The sequence below is a fragment of the Falco punctatus genome (assembly GCF_963210335.1).
Source record: "Falco punctatus genome assembly, chromosome: 13".
NCBI lineage: Eukaryota > Metazoa > Chordata > Aves > Falconiformes > Falconidae > Falco > Falco punctatus.
The window spans coordinates 24,892,994-24,914,270 of record NC_137593.1 but is presented as its reverse complement, the minus strand read 5'-3'; the positions used below and the strand labels follow the sequence as shown (position 1 = coordinate 24,914,270).

At 44.2% G+C, this 21,277-nt stretch overlaps 2 protein-coding genes across 3 annotated transcripts in view; one reads left to right on the top strand and one right to left on the bottom strand.

Moving 5' to 3' along the window:
- GPR148 (G protein-coupled receptor 148) lies at window positions 1-20,345 on the top strand. Its single transcript, XM_080409847.1, has one exon. The coding sequence runs from the start codon at window positions 13,085-13,087 to the stop codon at window positions 14,141-14,143; it is 1,059 nt and encodes a 352-aa protein (XP_080265973.1). The 5' UTR covers window positions 1-13,084; the 3' UTR covers window positions 14,144-20,345.
- Window positions 20,229-21,277, bottom strand: part of KLHL6 (kelch like family member 6) — a 22,203-nt gene continuing 21,154 nt past the window's right edge. For both annotated transcript variants that reach the window (XM_080409791.1, XM_080409792.1), the window contains one exon: window positions 20,229-21,171. In XM_080409791.1, the coding sequence (XP_080265917.1) occupies window positions 20,870-21,171 (302 nt within the window). In that variant the 3' untranslated portion in view covers window positions 20,229-20,869. The remainder of the gene's footprint in view (window positions 21,172-21,277) is intronic.

The following is a 21,277-nucleotide window of genomic DNA, read 5'->3' as shown; positions in this document are numbered from 1 at the left end:
ACCAGAGACAGTGTTACATATATACTAATGCCTTTCTGCACCATCACCCTGTGCTGCCTGATAGCCACTTTTGAACTTGTGTTAAAAGAGAACAACCTGGAACTGGGGTTTGGAGATGGGAGGGGGGAAGTGTTTGTTGTTGTTTCCCTTTTTTTTTTTTTTTTCTTTTTCTTTGAGGAAAGCTTCCTGAAATCATTAATCAAAGGAAAGTAATTTTAGGAAATGCACACTTTTGTTGCAAAGGCAGCAAGACAGGCTTGATTTCTTGTTTCAGAGGCTCTCCTGAGGGTGCTGTAGTGTCTCAGCAGGGAAGCCTTGCATTCGAAAAGAAAAGCTCGTAAAACACATTTCTGAGCCGTTAACAAGCAAAGATGTCTTTGTTCACTGTTGCAAGACCGCAGTTGGGCTGTTGTTGCAAGCAAAGAGACATTCCACTAGATGGCCCTCCACATCAAACATTGGCTGTGTTTCTCTTTAAACATGGAAACAATTTCTTGGCTTTGAATTTCGCTTCCAGCTTTGTCAACAAACTTTATATCCCATGATTCACGCAGGCCAGACTCAAGTCTTCTCCAGTCCTGAAACTGGGCAGCCGTATTCCTGCAACTCAATACCTACATCAGAATACCTTGTCTTTTTCTATTGTCAATCTGTACTCAGAATATGTATGCTTAAAATCCTTGCCTTCTCACATATGGGAGCTATATAAGCAGCTGTTAAATGTTCTTTTTATCCACGTATAACAAATTGAGATTGGGACTTAAGGTTGCAAGGTTGTCATGCATGTTCATGAACAAAAGAGAAAACAATGATATTAAAGCCTTGCCATTTGTCTTGTTGCACCTGTTCTGCTTAAAATGTTTATACCTGGCAGGGTTGCCTAAGGGGGAAAAAAACCAGAACTAAAAATTCAGAGGTTGCAGACTGAAATTACTCTATTAACATTTACAGAATTGCATTAATCGACCTCAGCTTTGACTGGTTGAGGAGTTTTGAGAGAGGTCCCTTCTGATTATTCTGCCTGTGACAAGCCAACAGGAAGCCATTTTTGGAAGTCTCTTCCTTGGAGCATGGCAGAAAATACTTCCTTGTATGTGTTCCTCCAGGTCACTGCTGTTTGTCCAAATTATACCTTCCATGCTTCTTGCATTTTGCTGATGCTGCCTGGTGTTAAATTGCTAGATGCTTGACACAAGCCTCATCTTCCTGCCATGACCTCCATGTAGGTAAACTCCTTTCACACACAGCTCTTTCCAGTGCTAGATATTCCCAGAGGATGACTCACACACCATGCAGTGGTACACACCACTCCAGAGCTTTTTAAGTAAGCCTGATGTTGGATGTGTAGCAGAGACTGTGTCTAATTTTGCTGGTGTGCAGGTTCTTACAAAGGGAGTTTCACAAAATAGCTGACCAGGAGTTAATGAGAGGCAGGTTGCTGGTGCTAACGATGCCTTGTGCACAAATGGCAACTCAGAGCACCTGCAGGAACTGCACACCAATTTAAGAGACAGAAACAGGCTATCTCTGTTTAGAGAGGAAAAAACTGAGACTGAGGGTAAGGTGTTGCTGAGAGTTGGGTGTGGTTTAGGTTGGGGTAAGGAAATGGTTGGGGACTGCAATAAAATGATGGGATAGAAGAATTCTGTGTCCTGCCTTAGTGTGGTGCATACAGCCTATTGCAGAGCTGGGTGATATTGCTGTCTTCTCAGTTGCTGTTGCTGCTAATACTGGTACCCCAGCTAAATAGGTTTGGAAATATTTGTACTAAAACAAGTCTTCCTTGTCGTTTTGTGAAGTGACCTATGGACTTTGGGTCTTAAACTGCTGCAAAATATGAAATAGGCTCAGGACAATTTGAAGTAATGAGTTACTTAGCAGGAAAAGGCCAAACAGTGGTGCAGGGTACCAACAACTGATGCTGGTAGTAAGTTGAAACTGCCACTATTAAGGTACATGTAGGGGGCATTCATCAAGCATGCACAGATGGGTTAAAAAGTTGAAATTAAGTGATCATGACTGTCAAAAACAAAATAAGAAAACATGCCTTAAAGTGTGCTTTTGTAAGTAGGCAAGAATTGGTGTATTTACTGGGAAGAAAATGCACGAATGCAACTGCATATTGCTACAGGGCCTGGTGAGTGCTCTTTGTTTCACTGTGCTGCCTTCAAGGGGCTGGAATCAGCTTTCCTTGCTGAGAAGGGTGGTGTTGCTAAATGGTATTATGATAACATAATGAGAAATCAGAGGAGCTAAGTCTTGACAAGGCATCCAGTTTGAGTTAATTAAAATAGAGAAGTCGTACCATGGTGCCAAGGGAAATAGTAAAAGCACAGATGGGCAGATTTGATTGCTTACCGAGGATTAGTGTGGTTAGTGCAGAGGTCTTAAAAGGACAAAGGGACAATCTGGACAACCTCAAGGCTGGAACCAGAAGCTGAGAAGAGATGTGAGCATGTGGATTGCAGATAAAACAGTTTTAAGAGTCATTACTAGTGTGAATTTGTGAAGGAAAGGTAAGATTTAGGGTTAATCCAACTTTTTTGTAGTTATGGGAGTTGAGTCTGGGAAAAAGGTTGCCTGTACACAGTCACGGCTTGTCATAATAAATGTAATTATGCTCATTCTGTAGCAGAACCAAGCCCAGGCCAGATCTGCTTAACAAAAAGGTTATTCTGAGCCAAACTGTTCCCGGTCTCAGCCAGGCTGGCCCATCCTTTTCAATGTTACAAGGCAGATGTGGTTCAAAGTGCACCTTGACATGCCAAATGAGTCTTGGAGGTGCCAGTCACAACTCTGCTGGGGGCCAGCGGCAAGAACCTGTCTGCTCTGGCTGGGGGGGGCGGCAGGGGGAAACGTATGTAGCATGAGATGAGGCCTTAGTGGCTTTTCCGTACTGCTCACAGCAGCCATAATCCCCTCATGTCTAGTGCACACAAAAGATTGTAGTGCAGGAATGTAAGTAGCTCAGGTGGAAGTGTCTTCCACGCTGTGTTTGACCTAAGAGCCCAGAGCACGCTGAATTAGATGGCCATAATCTCCGCCTCTCTGTGCATCCTCTCACACTGGGCTCAGCTCCTGCATGGATTCGGAGGCATGGTACATACGCTTACTACATTTGTTGCTGTCTTCACTGGGGCTGCATGGAGACACAGACGGCTCCTAGGACAGGATTCTGCAGAAGAACCCTTCCCTCCACCCTACCGCATCTGCCCCCAAAAAGCACCACCCAACCAAGTAAAAGCTCGAGGCAGGCATGGTATTTCCCTGAGAAGAGGAAAGGGAATGTCTGGAGGCAGAAGAAGAAAATTCCAGGGCAGATGAAAATACAGAAAAATTTCCAGATTAGAAGGGGTCCTTAGAAAAATAAATACAGTGCATGAGTGTAGGAACGTGCTTCTTCCCACTCTTCAGCAGACTAGATGCTGCCTAACATAGGACTGGCTTGCTGTCAGCTTAGCGATGGGCTTGTGCCCAAAGAACGAACATGGGCTGCTTGTTCCTAAGGCTACTGTATTAACTGAAAACAAAAACAGTAAATTACTTAGTAGTTCAGAGCTGCTTTTGTTGGGCCTCTTGCTGGAAATCGGTCCCGATTATGCATAAATTATCAGAGAGGCTGGTAATTTATAGCATGCTAAAACCAGAAAGGACAGTATGAAGGGTAAGTAGGAGGAGCTGACCCTCCTCCAGTTCATAGACAGGAACAAATACCTTTTTATAGTTCTGTATCCCTGCACACACCCTGTGAGACTCCAAGGCCCCTGTCTTGAGTCTGACAAAGAGGGAGTTAACCCGCTGCAAGCTGTTCTCTGACAGGTTGAAAGGCTTTGCTTGGAGGGGGGAAAGTCCCCAAGCTGCTGTTTATTGATGGCTAATCATGGGACAGACCTCTCTTTATTTAGGGAACAGGAAGGGTGGACCTGGGAATCTTGCCAGTAAGCAGCTTGGTGTGTAGCCTCAAGGGCCCTTACCTTCCTCTGGTCTGTCCTTACACAACGTTTCTCTCACTCCGGGGCTGAGGTCACTGCTGCTGTAATGTTTTTAGCCAAGTGTCAAGGTGAGATACTTGCTGTGAAACCAGATGCAGACCACGTGGCAGGCAGCTTCTGTGTCAGCCCAAGCAGACAGCAGAGGTTCAAGAACATTTGGTTTGTGTAAAAAGCCTGTTCTGCTGGCGGTGCAGATTTGAGACTACGGAAGCAGAGGGACTTCCCCTTACGCTGGCTCCCCAGCTTCTCAGGCTGCAAACAGCAGAAACTGCCTTAGATGCATGTTTGCTTTGACTAAAAGTGGGGCTCAGAGATGCATATCAGCAACTGCCTCGAAAAGGGTGTTGACAGGAGCTGAAGTGGTTCAGAAATAGTGCAGGAGACATCCAGAACACATTACTGGGGATTGAAAAGTGGCATGGCACATCTCATTTTTGCCATCACTTCTATCTCCAGTAGCAGGCAGGAGAGAGAAACAAACAGGGTCTCAGCTCAGAAATTGATGTGGAAGAAATTGGCACAATACTTGGCAGGAAATGAAAAGACACAAGCGGCAGGGGTTGAGCTGGTGTCCTGCGGGATGGCACACATAATTCCACAGCTGCCGTGCTAGAGCTATAGCTGGCACTGATCTGACAGTGCTGGTTTGAATACAGCGGGGGCAAGATCCAAAACCAAGAGAATATTGTGGGTTTCCCAGGGAAGCCAAGTGTTTGAAAGGGGAAGGAGTCATGGGGCAGCTAGTACTGGGTGACCACCTGAACATCTGAGGGTGGTAGTGCTTCCAGGAATGGGAACTGCACGGGGGGGGGGGTCACTGAACTGCCTCAGAGCATCTCTGGGGGACTTTGGAGAGAGAGCAGTGCAGTTCTCATGTGGTTCAACTCACGGCCTGTTAAAATGGCTCATTAAACCGGGTTGCTAATTTATTTGAGTTTTCTTCCTGTGTATGTTGTCTTGCAGCTTTTGTGATCTATAGCAGTTTGGTGCATCTTTATATTAGTTGCTATCCATTGTGCTGGGCTGGCATCAAAATGTTTTCTTTGGAGCAAGTAACTGCTGCTTCATGGGAGGAAAAAAGCAGCTCTGTTGAAAGGACCTAGGAATTCCTGAGAACATGCTGAGAATGGGTTAGAAAAAATGTTTTCTAGTCACCCCCAGCAGGTGTAAATATAACAAACTCATACAGGATGGGCATTTGTGTGTGGATAGCTGAGCTATCTCTGAGCTACCTGGAGGCAGTCTGGAGCTGGCTACAATGCTGGTAAGTAGCAAAGGTTATGAGAGAGACTGAAAAGGGAGTGCGGTATGCTGGCCCTGAACCAAGAGTCAGGCAATTGAGTTCTAATTTCTGGCTCTGCCATGGCTTTTCAGTATAATTTGTGTTAAATTGCTGAAAATGCACCTGGCCTCCGTTTTTCATCAAGTACCATTGTACCTTTGTTCACAATAGCAAAGGAAAAGAGAGGACATGTCTTCTCTGGTGCTCCTTATGTACACCCTTTAACAAGCTGGGATTTGGACTGGAGAAGGAAGAAACAAATAATTAAACTAGAAGTAAAACTGACTGCGTTCAGTGAAGATCTCAGCTTGCTGGCTGCCTTCAGCAATGTTCTTTCCACGCCTCAGTCTCTCCCTATTGTGAGCTGTAACTCTGCCGGGGGTGCTGTGCCCTCTGCCTTGTGCCTGTGGAGGCCACCCCGAGAGTGAAACTGATGGGGACTTACAAAATGCAAACCGTGGTAGTCTTGCCTAAAAAAAAAATAATAATAATAATAGCTCTTTTCTTTATAAGTTCAGAGCATTTGTGTTCCTGCTCCCTCCTTAACATTGCTTTCCTGCCCTGAAGTCTGAATCTCCCCTGTGAGAGGACAGGGTATTGCTATGGAAATGAGCAGGAGCACAAAGCCGATGTTATGGTGGACAAGGCAGTGAGGCCTCATGTGGAGAAAATCTAATTTTTAAGCACCTGTGCTGGCTAAGTAACAAAGGAGTGCTGGGAAGGAACAACAGAGCTTGTGAATGGCACTGTGTGTGTGACCCACAGCGTGTCCCCCGCTTGGCTAATAAGAGATTGTGACTCTTATTCAGCACATGCTGGCAGTTAATCTCCCTGCCATATGGCGGCTGTGCCTGGCACCTGCTTCATCAGTGTGAGATAAGGTCAGCGTCTCCCTGTGGGCAGAGGTATTTCAGAGAATCAATGTTGCTTCAGTGTCTTTGCCACCTGGGAACCACTGCCGATCCTAGGCGCAGCACTGGGAACTGGGAAGGAGCATCATAACTTTGGCAGCAAGGCTTCTTCCTCCCCAGGATGGTGCTGTGCCTTGTGCTGTGTGCGGATTGTATCCATTCATACACAGCCTGTCATCAGAAGGCATGAATAGGAAGAGATAACATGTATTTTCTTTCACACTGCGTTTTTCCTCCCTTTTCTGTTTCTACTCCACTTCTAGTGTGTTTCCTTCTGTCTCGATTCCTATGTTGTCTTTGCCCCCCAGCTTGTACAGTGCAGGTGAATGCTTCCCGGCTGTCCGGGAGGAGCTGTGACAGTGTGCAGCGGTGGCTGGGGTCCTCCTGTTGGCTGCATCACCATTAAAGCCCCTGCCCGTCTGCCTGTATATGCCAACCTGTCTCTTCTACCCTTTTTTCCTTCCATCCCTCTTCTGGTATTTCATTTTATCTTGCAGTTTACACTCTCCAGCCGTCTGCCTCCCTTCTCATCAAATCATCCTTCAAGGAAATACCATGGTAAACTTCTGCTATACTGCCAGGCTTTTTACATGAGGCAAAACATGCTAAGACAAAAACATAGCCATAACTTCTTAACATAAGGCATAACTTCTGCTTTTGCCTACCTGCGGCAATCTTTTCTAGGCAGTGTTGGAGATCATTGATGGTGAGACAGGACAGAGACATAAAATTTTCGGTGCCTGGCACAAGCAGAAAGACAGCCTGAGATGGAAGGATGCTCTTAGGAGACGGGTGGATGTATGTGGCTCCCCCATTTGAGAAACTTTCTCTCAGGAGAAGGACCTTTCCGCCCAACTTGAAGGAGGAGTCAAGGAGCTACAAATTCAGATGTGTAGTTCTAGTTCTGCTCATTACTCTGTGTGATACTGAATATGGGTTTAATCTTTTCTGATAGCTGCTAAATCATCAGATAAGAGTGATACGTTTTTGTTCTTTACCTAAAGGCCTTACATTTCTGCAGGTAGCACCTGTTAGCACCAAAGTTGTATAGTGTTTGAAATTTTAGAAATGTTCCTCCTTACACATTAAACTGCTTTAGGAAAGAAGGCTAGTACTTTTAAAATAGGCTTTATTTAGTAGGCTGTTTCTCCTGTTTCACAAATGGCATTGTTATAAAAAGTAGTTTGGCAGGAGAGATCATTAAATCTAAGAAACAGTCTAGGCTGGCTTCTCTTGGTGTCCCATGAATCTGTTTATAAATGACCGCATAAACTAGCAGTTGTTTGTTGTAAATCTCTGCTCATCTCTTCAGCTTGTCACGTGAAAAGATGTTAGTGACTGAATCACGTAGGTCCTTTCAGCATGAAAGAGGCACTGTGGCAGAGGAGGAAAACCTGTCTTGCCTTGCCTTGTGAGCCTCAGGAAATGAAAACAGGTGAGTTCTGCTAGCTGCAGCTTGCAGCAGTCAGGACCAAGAAGTGACCTGCAAGAAAGTAGGTGGTGTCTGGGACTTATAGGCACTTTTTTCCTCAGGTTGTGTTACTTCTCTAACCTTTTGTTGAAATATTTGTCCGACATTCCAAAATTTTGTTCTGCTGACATCCAGCTTAATTCTCAATATTGCAGCTGCAAGGCAGATTTGCTGCAAAATTTACCTTGGCTTTGTGATCACCATGGCCTGATGGTACTTGGAATTAGAAGAAGTGATTCAGGGATTTAATGCTGAGTCCTTCCAGTCTTTCTTTCAATGTTCTCTCTTTTGTTTGGGAGTCTTATCAAAATGTCTTCAAACAAGCACTTTCTAATCCCTGTTTTCTTTTGTTTCAGGTTTCATTTGACCTTTAAAATCATTATAATCTGAGCTTAGTTTTCACACCTATTTTTTCCTTAACTTTAGTAATTGCTATGCCCGACTTGTGAACTTTGTACAATTACAAGAGCAATGCATGTGCTCTTATCTATTGCAAATAACAAGCAAGGCACTGGACGATAGTTCTGGAGCCAGGTGGAAACAGACAGCTGAGGCATGGAGACTAGGACAGTCAAGTTGTACCTCTCCCCTGTGGGACCTGACCCTGAAGAAGCTTGCAGAAAAGTTTAAAGGGAATCTTAAAGGTTTAGGAAATGTTGTCTTTTAATTTACTTTGTATTTAAAGGAGAAGAAAAAGGGAAAGCTCAACCAGAAGAACAGTGCAGTCAAACTGTTCTAATAACTTGGTTTTTTCACTGACAGCAACTCATTTCCCTAGAGTGAGAGTATGGGTCCAGGCAGGAAATCATTGTGGCTGGTTCTCCCTGCCCTGCTGGGAGGAGCTGGCCTGCTCATGGGCACTTGGCTATTCAGGGCTGGGATAGCTTCACCAGCAAGTGAGGTGCCTTCTGGACCTAGATAAGCCCGGAAGGGGGAGACTCGCAGAAGGAAGCTGAAGAAACTGCAATAGCACGTAAAGGCTTCTGAGACCAAGGCTCCGTTACTAAACATGGCTGGAAGTATCCCCATGAAACAACATTCCAGTGACAATGTTGATTTGTTGGACGCAACAGCCTCATACAAAGTGGACTCTGAGGCAGCTGCTGCACTGCTCTCCCTGGGCTCCCAGCCAGCAGATCAGTCTCGGGGGCATACCCAAAGCACTGTACCATGTTCTAGGCTAGGACCTGATGAGTTACTCTGGAGTAGGCAGCCGTGACAAAGACTGCATGCTCATACTGAGACAGTGACGTGATGGTACACAGGGAACCTCAGAGGTGAACGTGAGCATGCAATTTAGTCACACACTTCCTCTGGGTATCCCCTCCTAACACAATCTCTTGGGATGAAGAGCTGGGGAAACCTTAGCATTATTCTGGTTGGCTTCCCTTTCTTGTATGGTGCTTCCATGCCATGGCAGCAGTGTGCTTGTTGATTTGTTGAATCAGTTAGACTAAACTCTTTGTGAAATAGGAAACCTCCCTATGTGTCTACACAGTGAAGTCCATACCAACTAGTATAAGACAGGAATATTTCTGACCTTTTATATTCAATTTGACAATACCTGTTTATAGTCAGTATTTATATAGTCGGTATACGTTTATATAACAGAATATAATGTAGTATAATCTTTGCTGGGGTTACACTGTTCAGTATGGCTAAATGCATGCTTTCTTAGGTCTCCCAAGCTCAACAGATAAGATAACTAAGCTTTCAGTGGGATGTTGATTGAAGCAGAAATGGGTAAAGTAATTGACAGTGTGTGATTTAGTTTGAAATTCAATACAGACTGTATTGAGCCAGAACAAGAGACAAAAGAGGGGCTGCTAATACTGTAGGGCTGAATAAGCAAGATATGTAAAAAAGACAAGCGCATAACATAAATTTACCAGAGAGCGTTTAAAAAAATCAATAACTAGAGCATTAAGGCCAGGTTTACAGGAAATTGCAGGAGAATCATTCAGGTTGGCACCACAAAATATTGAACGCTCAGGCACAATGGCAAGGAGCCCTTTAAGTTCAGTATCCTCAGGAGTGCTCTTCAGAGCTGCCAGCCCCTAGTAAATGGTCCAGATGTGGAAATGCCTCCTAAGCTCAAAAAATGAAAGGAGACAACAACCTTGTTCTCCTCGCTCACCTATTCTAGGCGTATATCAGTGTGCCAAGACACCAACCTTTTAAATTTTTAAATCTAGCAGAAATATACTGAACAGTTATAAGCCCCTGTGGAAACCTGAGGGGAGTGGCTTTGGCTGGACCTGTACAGGTCTGATGGGGTTGATTCTGTCTTCCAGTTATCTGCTGCTTTCCATTTTTGTAAAACTAAAGGCTGCCTGCATTCCTAAGACTTTTACTGTAGCACAGTTAAAGCTGAACAAGCTCATGCCATAGGACTTTGCCACTCATCGGCTGTAGCAGATGAACAGTTGAGCACAGGGTAAGCCAGGCTGTGGACCTGTGATGTCTCATGGGCTCTGTGGTACTCTTTGCATGTGGGCTAAATGAGAGAGGCATGAGATACTTTGCATTTGTCATGAGGATGTCAGCTGAGACTGAACCTGCAGTCAGCTACTGCAGAATAATTCGTGGATTCATACCTTTACAAACCTTTTGCGTTATTTACCTCAAATTATTCACATTTACACTTTCATGGCCATAGCAGTGGATTTTAAAAAGTGGTTCAGTTGAAGGTTGCTAGAGTTACCATTTTTGCTTCACACTTTTCAGTAGTGAGGATGTCAGTATTCGTTACCCTCCCAGATGTAGCTGGGACTTCTAGCTCATGATAACTATTATGATAACTAGCTCTTGCATCCAAGAGGAAGGAGTAGCTTTGCTATAAGGATGTTTTCAGACACCAGGAGAAAAATAATTAGACTGGAAAAAAACCCTATTTGTTGATTGAAAAACTATATATAAGCAATGAGCCCTTAAGATATGTATTTGCAGAACTAAAGTGCTGCGTAACCATTCCTCTTAAATACTTGGCTGCATTAGACACTTCCATAAATGCCAGAAGATCATTGTATGTTGTATTTGTATTTATTTTTCTATCAGCTGAAAGCATGCAGCTGAGATGACAATGAACTCTTCTGTTTGTTCACCAGCTGCTGGAAAATACAGTTGTGATTTTTATATGGAAATGAGCAAAGTTGCTCATTAATAAGACATTCTTGGAATGCCATGAGCTAGGAGGCAGCAAACACTTCCACCATTAACAGAGGTCTGAAATTATAGTTGGAGATGATTTGCCCACACTTGAGTTTTCATTGCTTCCCTTCCATTTTGCAGCAACTATATAATTCAACAGTTTGGGCATTTGAGAGCTACTGTCTACTTAAGGTATTAACTGTGTTGTGACTCACTGATAGTTGCAGGGCATGATCCTGAAGCCAAACGTATAATTGCATCAATATTGTTCACACACTTTTTGGTTGATGCAGGATTGAGGGAGAGAAAACAATCACCTGTTTTGCCTACCCAGGCACCATAGCAACTGAAATGCTGCGCTTAAAATTATCACTGGTTTTGCCTCCTATCCTTTTGTTCCATATGGCACAGCCTGTCAAACTGTCTTAACGTACAGTTCCATGGATGCCAACTATCAGTGTGTAAGGAAATGAAATGTGCATGAGATTTGGTGACTGATGCTGAATTTCATGAGCTGTCTGCTTTCTTACTTGGCATGTCCTGAGACAGCATGTCCATGGCACAGCATGACTTTCTGAGGTGGGGCTGTCTCCCATGGATAGAAGCATGCTACATTGCTATATGCTGGTAGTGCTGGGGAAATAATGAATACAGTAATGCCATGCTGAGTCACAGGCTGCATTCCCTCTGCTCTGTTAGCATCAGTAGTAAAATCCATATTACTTGAGAGGAGAAGGAAGATCATGCTTGAAACAATAGATGAAGAGTTGACCATGCTGGTGACTGTGGGAAGTCCTGGTAGAGTTGACAGGACTGCCAAAAAAAGTTGTCTGAACTTAGACATTTTTATTTTTAGGCACCTAAGTAAATAATACAACTTCAAAACAGGTGAGCAGCCAGCACATTTCATTGACTGCTTATTTTGACTGTTTTGTTAGACTTTCAGCTTGTCCTCACGCTGTTTGTTAAATACTGGGAGTAATTCTTTGTTGTTTACCATTACTTAAAAAGCTCCGAGGTACCCCTACACCACTGGTGAGAAGAGGAGCTGGAGCTGGGAGTTGACAAAGCTGTATATTCTTCATGTCTCTTGTCTTTGCTACTTATGCCCTGTGTAAATAGCAAAGTAATGTGATGTCATGGCAGCAGTGTGCTGCTTTGTGCAGTGTACACAGGGACAAGCAACTGCAGGAGGATTAGACTGTGAAATAAAATGGTGCTGCTATGCCCACTTTGCACCACACAAGACGGTGAACAACTGCATCAATAAAGTCTTTTTGATTAAAACTAATGCTTTGTTAGCCAGTGTTGAGCCTATTAAAAAAACAATCAGCTTTTTTTCGATCAGACTATGCCTGGAAGAACTTGAAGAGCTCCTTCTCTGCAGTTCTCGCCTTGCACCCTCAGCTCTGATCCTGAGATCTGCTAGTAAAGGCAGTGCAGTGCAGCAGCAGCGTGCCGGCCAGCAAGCCAAGAAATGGTCTCCAAATGGACGTTGGAAATGCCAAGTCTGCTGTGGGGTGTGCTGCTACATTATAGTGTATGTCGCTCATCCCAGACAATTGACAGATTGATTGTAGGTCTGCAATAGATGAGGATTCAATATTTGTATATCATGCATTTAAAAAAGGCAGGGGAAGGCTTATCATCTATAAATAATGTGATTTGATTCCCTGAAGCAAAAATGTTCATCATCTATAAATAAGATGATTTCATTCACTAGAGCCATTGTGATACAATTTTACAACAGGACTGAGCCATTTTTATTGATCACTTCAAATCAATTGTGTTGTTGCATATATATTGGTACAAAACACCACCCCATCACATTTATGACTCTGCTACATCAGTACATGTGGAATGTTCTGTATCACCACATATTTGTTTAATCAAGCTAATATTTCATCTGCCTTGTTGAAGTGATAATGTGGTAAGAACAAACTCAAATTACTGAAAATCTTCAACCTATTCATTTCTGATCAAAGAGCTAGCTGAGGGACTTAGACTCTTTAAGTTACACAAAGATTCTTTCTCTCTTTTCTAAACATTAGATTTTGCAGAACAAAAAGAAAATCTCCACTTTAGGCAAAAACATCTTTTGGCACCACAGAATTCACTTACAAGTTTCAACTTTCAATCCTTGAGAAGAGCTAGTAGAATTGGCTACAGAAATCACTTTTCTTCCACGGGGTTTTTGCATTCTCTGCTTCGTTTTCCTTTCTAAGGACTCAGTGTGGAAGATCTCTCTTTCTCCAAGTCAGACAGTCATCCCGAGGAAATGGACTTCTCTGGCTGTGCTTTAGTAAGGAGAGTGAATGCAACTACATACCACAGCAGGGAGACAGAGTTCAACAGTTCCTCGAATTTGGATGATGTCTCTTTGTTCTATTTGCTGGAAGAATGGGCTTTCAACCCAAGAAGCACAAACATGAAGATGTTTTTAATCCCTCCAGTTGTCTGCCTCACAGCAGGTGTCTTCATCATTCCTACCATCTTGTTTGTGATCTTCTCTAGGTTTCGCATTCGTCAGGAAACAAGGTACATGCTGCTGGGAAATGCTCTGCTTTCTGATCTGATCTATCTGTTGTTCTACACCCTGTCAGCTGCTCTCAATGCAGCACATGTACATCTCCCAAAGGAAGCTTGCATCCTCCTATTATTTTTGCTGGCAGTGGCTTACTGCGGAGGATTGTTCACAGCTGCTGCAATAGTCTTGGACACATACATAGCAATTTTGTTTCCTTTGCGCTACGTTGCTATTTTGCCTCCTTCGCGAACTAAAAAAATTATTGTATTACTATGGATGTATTCTGGGGCTTTCCCTGGGATTTTCTTCTTGGTGCTATCGAGCACTCACAGCTTTGTGCCCTGTGTCCTGGAAATGTGCTCGGTTCCAGTAATACTAATACTAACCCTGAATGGGACTGATGCTGTGAAACTCTGTTTCTGGCTTTCTACCACAGTTATCTTTCTCTGCTTGTCTCTAATATTTTGTTGCTATGCTATTCTGTATTTTAAAACCAAACAGTCGGGTATATGGGAGAGCATCTGCTCCAGAGCCAGTGTAACATTCTTAATGCACAACACTGTGTTATTTTTTTACTTCTTTCCACTCTTGGCCCTTTTTGTAGAGTCATTCTTGTGCATTAATGTTTTCATCAGACTGCAGACAGGAATCTGGGTCTCCCTGACAGTCTGCAACATCCTGATGATTCTGCCTAAAGTTTTGTTCCCTTTTCTGTATGGGCTTCGATACAGAGAGATCTCAGCATCTCTCAAATCCATTGTCAGAAGGAAGCATCTTCACCTGGTGTCACGTGCTCCATCACCATCCTGAGCCAATGCAGAGCACAGCCGCGGCAGAGGAGTTGTCCTGTCCTTGTTAGCATGCAAGCCTGATGGAAATCACTCAACTTCTGAAGAAATTATCTGAAGGAGTGACCAACCCATGTCTTCTCTGATATAGGCTGATCACTGTGCCTCTTTGGTGCTAGAAGGTCACAGATCTTTCATCGCATCACAGCTGAAAGTACAGTGAATGCTACCCTGGACAAAGTTCTAACCTTTGTTCTGATGCGGGAAGGCAGTATCCTTCAGAGGAGATACTGAATCAAGATTATTTTCACCTGCATGGCAGATGGCTTTCTGGAAACTTAAAAAAAAAAAAAAAATAGTGCAAAGTAAAGGGTCTCTTGACAGCGTCACCTACAGCAGAAAAGATCTTTAACCAAACATGCTGTAAACAGAACGGCTTCTTCTTGCACTTACTGAATTCCTGCAAGGTTGGTGGCCAATGTCCTATTCTTTAAAACATACACTGGGAGGTGCCTCTGGAAACTACTGTACTCAGTGAAGCACTGTGCTTCGTCTCGCACAGCGTGCTAGCGCATTAGCTGCCTTATGGATTCTGTCTGACAATCCGCAAACCGCTGAAGTTTTGTAAGCTCTCACTCCGGTGGGATGCCACTGTTGAGCAGTATCTGCTGGGCAGCCCTGCTACCTGACTGTCCGGAGGAATCAGAGACGGCTGGGCTGCTCAGTGGGGGAGAGCGAGCCAGGAGCAGCCGGTGGCAGTGCCTCCCTGCGGGGTGCTGTGCCGTGCCGGGTGAGCCGAGTGGGGGGCTGTGGGGAGCCCGGGGCAGCCCAGAGCCCTGATTCCCTGCTGGGTCCGTACGGATGTGACCAGGCCAAGGCTGAGCCCAGCAGCAGCACTGTGTGCGGCTGGGTACAAATGTACCCATAGCATGGCTCAGACATGACCTGGGGCACAGGACTCGGCATAAACATAAACACTCCTTCTGAGGCCCTGCTGAGGCACCTCGCAATGCTGGCTCACAAAAATCTGCTGTAGCAGACTGCTCCCAGGTTGCAACTGCACGGTATCAGAGCAGGTGTTGGGTACCTGCCATCAAACCCGCGGGAAAGCCAGGAGGAGCGGCTACAGAGCCTGTTGATGTACTTAAAGGCAAGAAAGATTTTATCTTGTAAGATCCTTGAAGGTTTTCCAAATCAGCCACCTACCTGTAGAAGATGAGTGAAATGCATTTCTGATTTTAAAGAAATCAAAATTTCATTAGACATAAACATCCATGTGGGAAATGTAAATTGCAGTGCTGTTCGTTGGACTTCAGGAAAGATTTTGTATTTCTAAAGATAGTATTTTTAGAATGTGTTACTTTTTATACAAAAAATACATTGGACATTAAAAAAAAAGGGAGGGACACACATTAGAAAATGGCCTCTGATTCTACTCTGCACAGTATTTTCCTTGTGTGCAGACTCTCTCCACCTTTTGTTTGCTTAAAGGAATACATAGTGCTGAATGTGGCATTTGGGTATTTCACACTCCTCTGAAGAATTCCACTAAGTGTGAGCCAGGAAGAGATCAGTGTCTGGTTGCATGAGATGTTTTTTGGCAATGAAGCCTGTTTGAGATGCTCCTGCTGATCTTTCTCTCCTCATTCCCAAACTGCTTGTTACTCTCCTCACATTGCAGCGTCTGCTCTCTCCAGTTTGCTGATACAACTGCTTCTGGGGTTGCAGGTTAAAAATATCCCTCCAAAGAGAAGTGGTGGTGTTTTTATTTTAGCTGAGATTATGCCAGCAATTTATTTTATAGGATGTTTTGTGAACAGCTGTGTCAGTACAGTTGAGGGTTGAGGGGGGGTTAACAAATTCCAGTTTGGAAGTGGGAATGAGCAGGGACATCTTAGTGGCTTTGCTGCTAAGGGACACTTAAGAGCACCTCTAAGGTAAAGTTGTTGCAAGTGAATAAACTGTAATGCTGCATATTTGCTTTAACCATGGTTCTATGCTTCTCAGTCCTCTTCAATAAAAAATTAGGACCTAGAAGTTGCTTTTTACTGGCTGCTTTTATTTTTCTGCAAAATGAATGTACCATGGATATCTGTCACACAAGTTATGTTTGCATAAGACTATATTTGGCCTCTAACAGGCCTTTTCCACAGCACTAGGAAGGATGGGGGAAATGTCTGTCTACTCGATCAGGTGCCTTCTGCTAAATCCCCTTAGCGTGTGGTATGATCAAGAATGAAAAAGGTACCCGCAGCTCCCCGAGCAGCTCATATCCTGGGTCAAATCTTTATCTAAATGCGCATTGACAGCAATGCTGATAACTTACAGGTTGTTTTGTCTGTGCAAGGTTCTTTCAAGCTTTATTACCTGAAGTTTGCCTGTATTGTAAATTGTCATGCCAAGTGGTGAAGGTAACTGTGTAAATTGTATATAGTAAGGCAGTTCTATGTACAGCCATAGGTGACTGAGTAGCTGCAGGTTAATAGTGCTTGATCTTCCTGCTAACCTCTGTCAATTATGAAATTAATCTCCAGGACAGACGTGAGCAGGATTGTATTGCCAGTTCTGTAACTCTTCCTTACGTTTGTGTCCCCTGGATATATTTAGAGACAACCAGAAGTTTGGTAACATGAAGGACACTGAAAGGCAGAGGAAGTGAATTGGTGATCATGGCAAGTTTATGCATGTATGACATCGGTCTGCAGTGCTATCATAAGGACCAGGCAAACAAAACACTGCTTTGTGGAAATGACCTTCCAAGGAAGATGAATGAAACAATCTTATTCATGTCCTTGAAATTGTTCACTACAGTGGGTGTTTGCCTGGAAAAGATTTTAGTTGAACTGAAATTAGTTAAGTTGAACAGAATTCTAAAAAGGTCTTAGAATCATGGAATCATTTTGGTTGGAAAAAAACTTAAGAGTCGAACTGTACACCTAACACTGCCAAGTCTACCATTAAACTATGTCCCTAAGTGCCACATCTCTGCATCGTGAGTTGATATTTTATTAATCCACCTTAGGGTGGTTTAACATTAATAAGTTTTTCTGAAGTGACTGTTTGTAGACAACTTCTTCCCATGGAATATTACTGTGCTGTTTGGTCCAAAAGCAGCATGTTATAGCATGCGTAGAAGAAACACACCAGATACCTGAATCATTTGCCTTTGGGGTTTTCCCCGATCTATCTGAACAGGACCAAAGGAGTCACCAGGGCAAAGTCACAAGCACTAGGTTCCTGTCATTCTTTTCATAAATGTCTTGAGTTTTGTCTTCAAGATTGTTAGGCTTCCTTATTTGCCAGAACCTCAAGGCTGAAATGATTAGCAACCTTGTAAGGATGTCTCCACACAAGAGCTAGAAATTCAAACCGAGACTGTTTACCAGAGCCCAGCTATCGACCTCTCCCAGGTCACATAAGTGAACTTCTTGGATGTCACTGTGCCTGCCCAGCATTTTAAAGTGAAATGGAGAGCGGTTGACTTCAACGTGATTTGGCAGCTGGGGGCAGTAATCCTTTAACAAATTGCAATAGCATGACTCACTAAAGGTATTCTAATTTATAGCCTAAATATATTTCCTGGTCAGTTTTTCCCCTCTTTTCTTATGCCAATATTGGCACTTTGTTTACCACTGCTCTCTTCCCTCTCCCCGTGGATTTACAGTGCAGTTGGCTGCTGTCTGTAACCTACAGACTGAAGGGAGTCAGACCCGCGTTCCAGGGACTGGGTCTGTGCCATACAGCACTGGAAGAATAATTAAATCTGCAGTTAGGTCTGTGCCTCAAATAAGATCAGTTTCAGTGTCATGAGATATGGAGAATCTCCAGGCAGGTTAACAAGCGCACAGCTTTGGGTTTGAGGTTTAGTTCATTTGCAAAGATTTGGATAATTCTTCAGTAAAACTAATTAACCTCCTGCAGTTTTAGTAACTAATATTAGAGCGTCTACTCCTGCTGCATCAGTTGGCTGTGTCATTTTCTAAGGGAAGTTTCATATAGTAATAGGTCAGAAGGAAACCATCGTTTGTCTGGTTGCGCTCGAGGTAGCCCTGAGAACCCCGGGACTACATCCCAGCGCCGGGGACCAGCACCAGCTGCCCCAGGGACAGGTCACGCAGCTCCCACAGGCAGTCGTCTGCTCTTTGCTTCGCTAGTCACTGGTTTTGTACACTGAGGTGTTGTATGTCCTTTGGACAGAAACTGATCGTGGCCATTCCCTGTGGGAGGTGGGTATGTATGGCAGAGGGGAGAGGGCCTGTAATAGGAAAAGGAAATTACAAGTTTCCTTGAAACTTGATTTCTGTTGCCTCCTGTCTGAACCCCTACCTCGCTGCTGGTAACTGAGGGCACAGCACTGCTAGTTCTTGCCATTTTTTCACAAGCCTCGTGATTTTTTGCATCTTCATAAAACTACTGATCCTGAAAGTTTTTGTTTTTCAGTATTCTTGTAGTCTTTCAGACTGCAACATGAATCCAAAAGGTACAAAGAGCAGGAAGGCGAATAAAACCATCTCTTTATGAACTGCTATTAAAATGTCAGAATTCTTGATAGACTCATAGTTAGGAGAGGGAAAGGAGCCAAGCTGTCGTTCTGCTATTTCATGTTTGTCAGTGAGGGACGATCTGGCTGACGCTTGCCCCAGGTCTGCAGATGTGGCTGGGGAACCACCACAGGAGAGACAAGAGGCTGTTTTCTGTCTCTGACATGTAGATTTAAGGATTTTTATTTGGAAGTTTATGTGGACAACTTTTTTCCAACTCAGCAAGTTATTTTTCTCAAGAAAAAAAATACAAGTTTTGCTACTAACATCATGGGAGAAAATCAGCAACCAGCTCCTGAGGGCTACTTGTTTTTAGGATGATTCCCAGTAGGAAGAATTGGTCAGCTTCAGCAGCCACTATCATTGGTTTTGGCAACAAGTGAAGATACAGAATCGCAGCTCCTCAAGGAGAAAGGGACACACACCCCATTCATCCACCTTCCCTGTCCCTTTCAGCCAGTACAGACCAGCCAGTACTGCCAGCCAAGTCAAAGGTGGTAACTGTTCTTCACAAAACTTTTTGACATCAAATACTCTTTTTAAAGGGCATTTCTTCGTCCCCTCTGAAAAGGAGAGTGGGATGGGACAGCCTGGGACAGCCTGGAAGCGTGAGAAGTGCTGCACCCTGCAGAACAATAGGAACATAAAGAGGGAAGGGGACCAATTTAAAAACCAGTTGAAAATTGATGGATTGTGGGAAAATAAGGGTGAGAAAATGGTGGGGATTGGCTCCCGCAGAGGTGAGTTTCAAGGCATGGAGCAGATTCCAGGTGACAGGATTTTGTGCCATCCTGTTGAAGGGCATGCATCTGCCCCACGGGCTGCATCTCCTCTGCTCAGCCTGCATGGTTGCAGCAGGCTTACCAGTGCGATCCGCAGGCACTGCCGTACTGCTGAGCACTCTGGCATTAATGTGGTGAAATTAGGAACCCATGGGTTTTTTCTCAGCCCAGCATGCGAGAAATACTATTTTTAATACTGTATTAAGGCAAAAGGAGACGTTACAGAGAGGGAAGGAGAATGGAAGGAGTCACTGTTCTCTGCTTGGACAGATTTGTTTTGCACAGTGTTTTCTGTCTTGATTTAATGGTGAGTTGGCTCTTTCTAGCAACTAGGCAGGGGAGGAGGGATGGGAGTATGTTCCCAGCCTTTGGCCAAGTGTGTCCCAGGCGTGACCTCTTCACTGTTTATTTTTCTTTCTCTACAACTGACCCAGATGCTGGACTCTCCTGGCCTGTTGAACATTTTCCCCTTCTGGTACAGCATGTGATGGTCCCGGGAATCAAGGCTGGGAACAGTACCTGGAACTGTTTTTCTCTTCAGAACACTGTTGTGTCCGTCTGCGTTCCAGGAAACCGAAACCCGTGAGAAAACTCCTGGGCGAGCACTGCCACCCAGCGGGGATGGAGGCGGGGACGCGAGCAGCCGGGGGGCCGGGCCCCGCTCCTGTACGGCTGCAGCGAGGGGAAAAAGCCCTTCAGGCAGAGCAGTGAACCACCCCGGCATACAACAGAGAAACGAGGGTTTGGTCTGCGTTATTAGAAAACAGCTACAGTGACTATCCAGTGGAATCAGATTAGCGTTTATTTATATTTGCAGCCTCTGCAGTCTCTTTCTTAAAAATGACAGCAAGGTTTGCAAACAGAGATGGATATTTTTTTGGTCACGCTGAACTGAAAACCTTCAAAGTGTCTTCAAGCAAACAAACAAAAAAAACAGTTTTAACTTAATGTAACGTGCCAACCACAGGGGAAAAAGCACAGCTTTGGAGGAAATGATGTTTTCTTTCACCAGTTACAAATCTTTCATTCCAAAAAGCATTTTCTCTTTTTCACTAGTAGGTGCTGCAAATCAAACTTAATAAATAGTTGAACAAACTTCAGGACCAGGCTGAGCCAGTTCAAGCACGTTTCAGGGCAGATATAGCTGGGAAGCAAATTTCCAACCTACACTTCCCATTTCTTTGCCTGGTTGGAGGTATTGTGTTGGCAGGAGTAAACTACAGCTGGTCCCTTTGTTTTTCTGTGAAGGGAAGGAATTAAGATAATTTAAGGATATACTGTACAGAGGAAATGCAAGGGCTGAGCATATATACAGATACTCCCCAGAGGACCCCAGCGGTGGTATTTCCATCCATTGCTACCTGCAGCTAGAAAACTGCCACAGGGGCACTGGAGGTACTGGGCTTCTTTGCAGTTCTCCTACAGTCAGACAGAAACTGCCCCGGGCACAATCCTACGGATGTGCGTGTAAGACTTCCTGAGGGTAACGCTCCCGTGATGAGACACCCCCCGAGGCAGGACACACTCTTCTGTCAGCTTCTGAGTTTCAGGGTCCCAGCACAGCACTGTTGCAATGACTTCGTTCTTTTCATCTCGGCCCCCCGTGATAAACAGCTTGTTGTTGCAAGGAGAAATCCCACAACTGGCTCTCTCATGGGTGAACTGAGTCACCAGGCACCATGTGTCTTCTTGGGGGCTGTAGCAGTAGAGTGCTTTCATTGCCCCACCTGGAGAGGAAACATATCAGTTTGCACTTGCCATTCCCGTAAGAGATTTTAATTAAAGCACCCGCTTCAACAAGGCTCCATTCCTGACATTTGTAAGAATGATTTA

Coding starts and splice junctions, on each gene's coding strand:
- GPR148 (XM_080409847.1), top strand. CDS start 13,085: ATGGACTTCTCTGGCTGTGCTTTAGTAAGGAGAGTGAATGCAACTACA.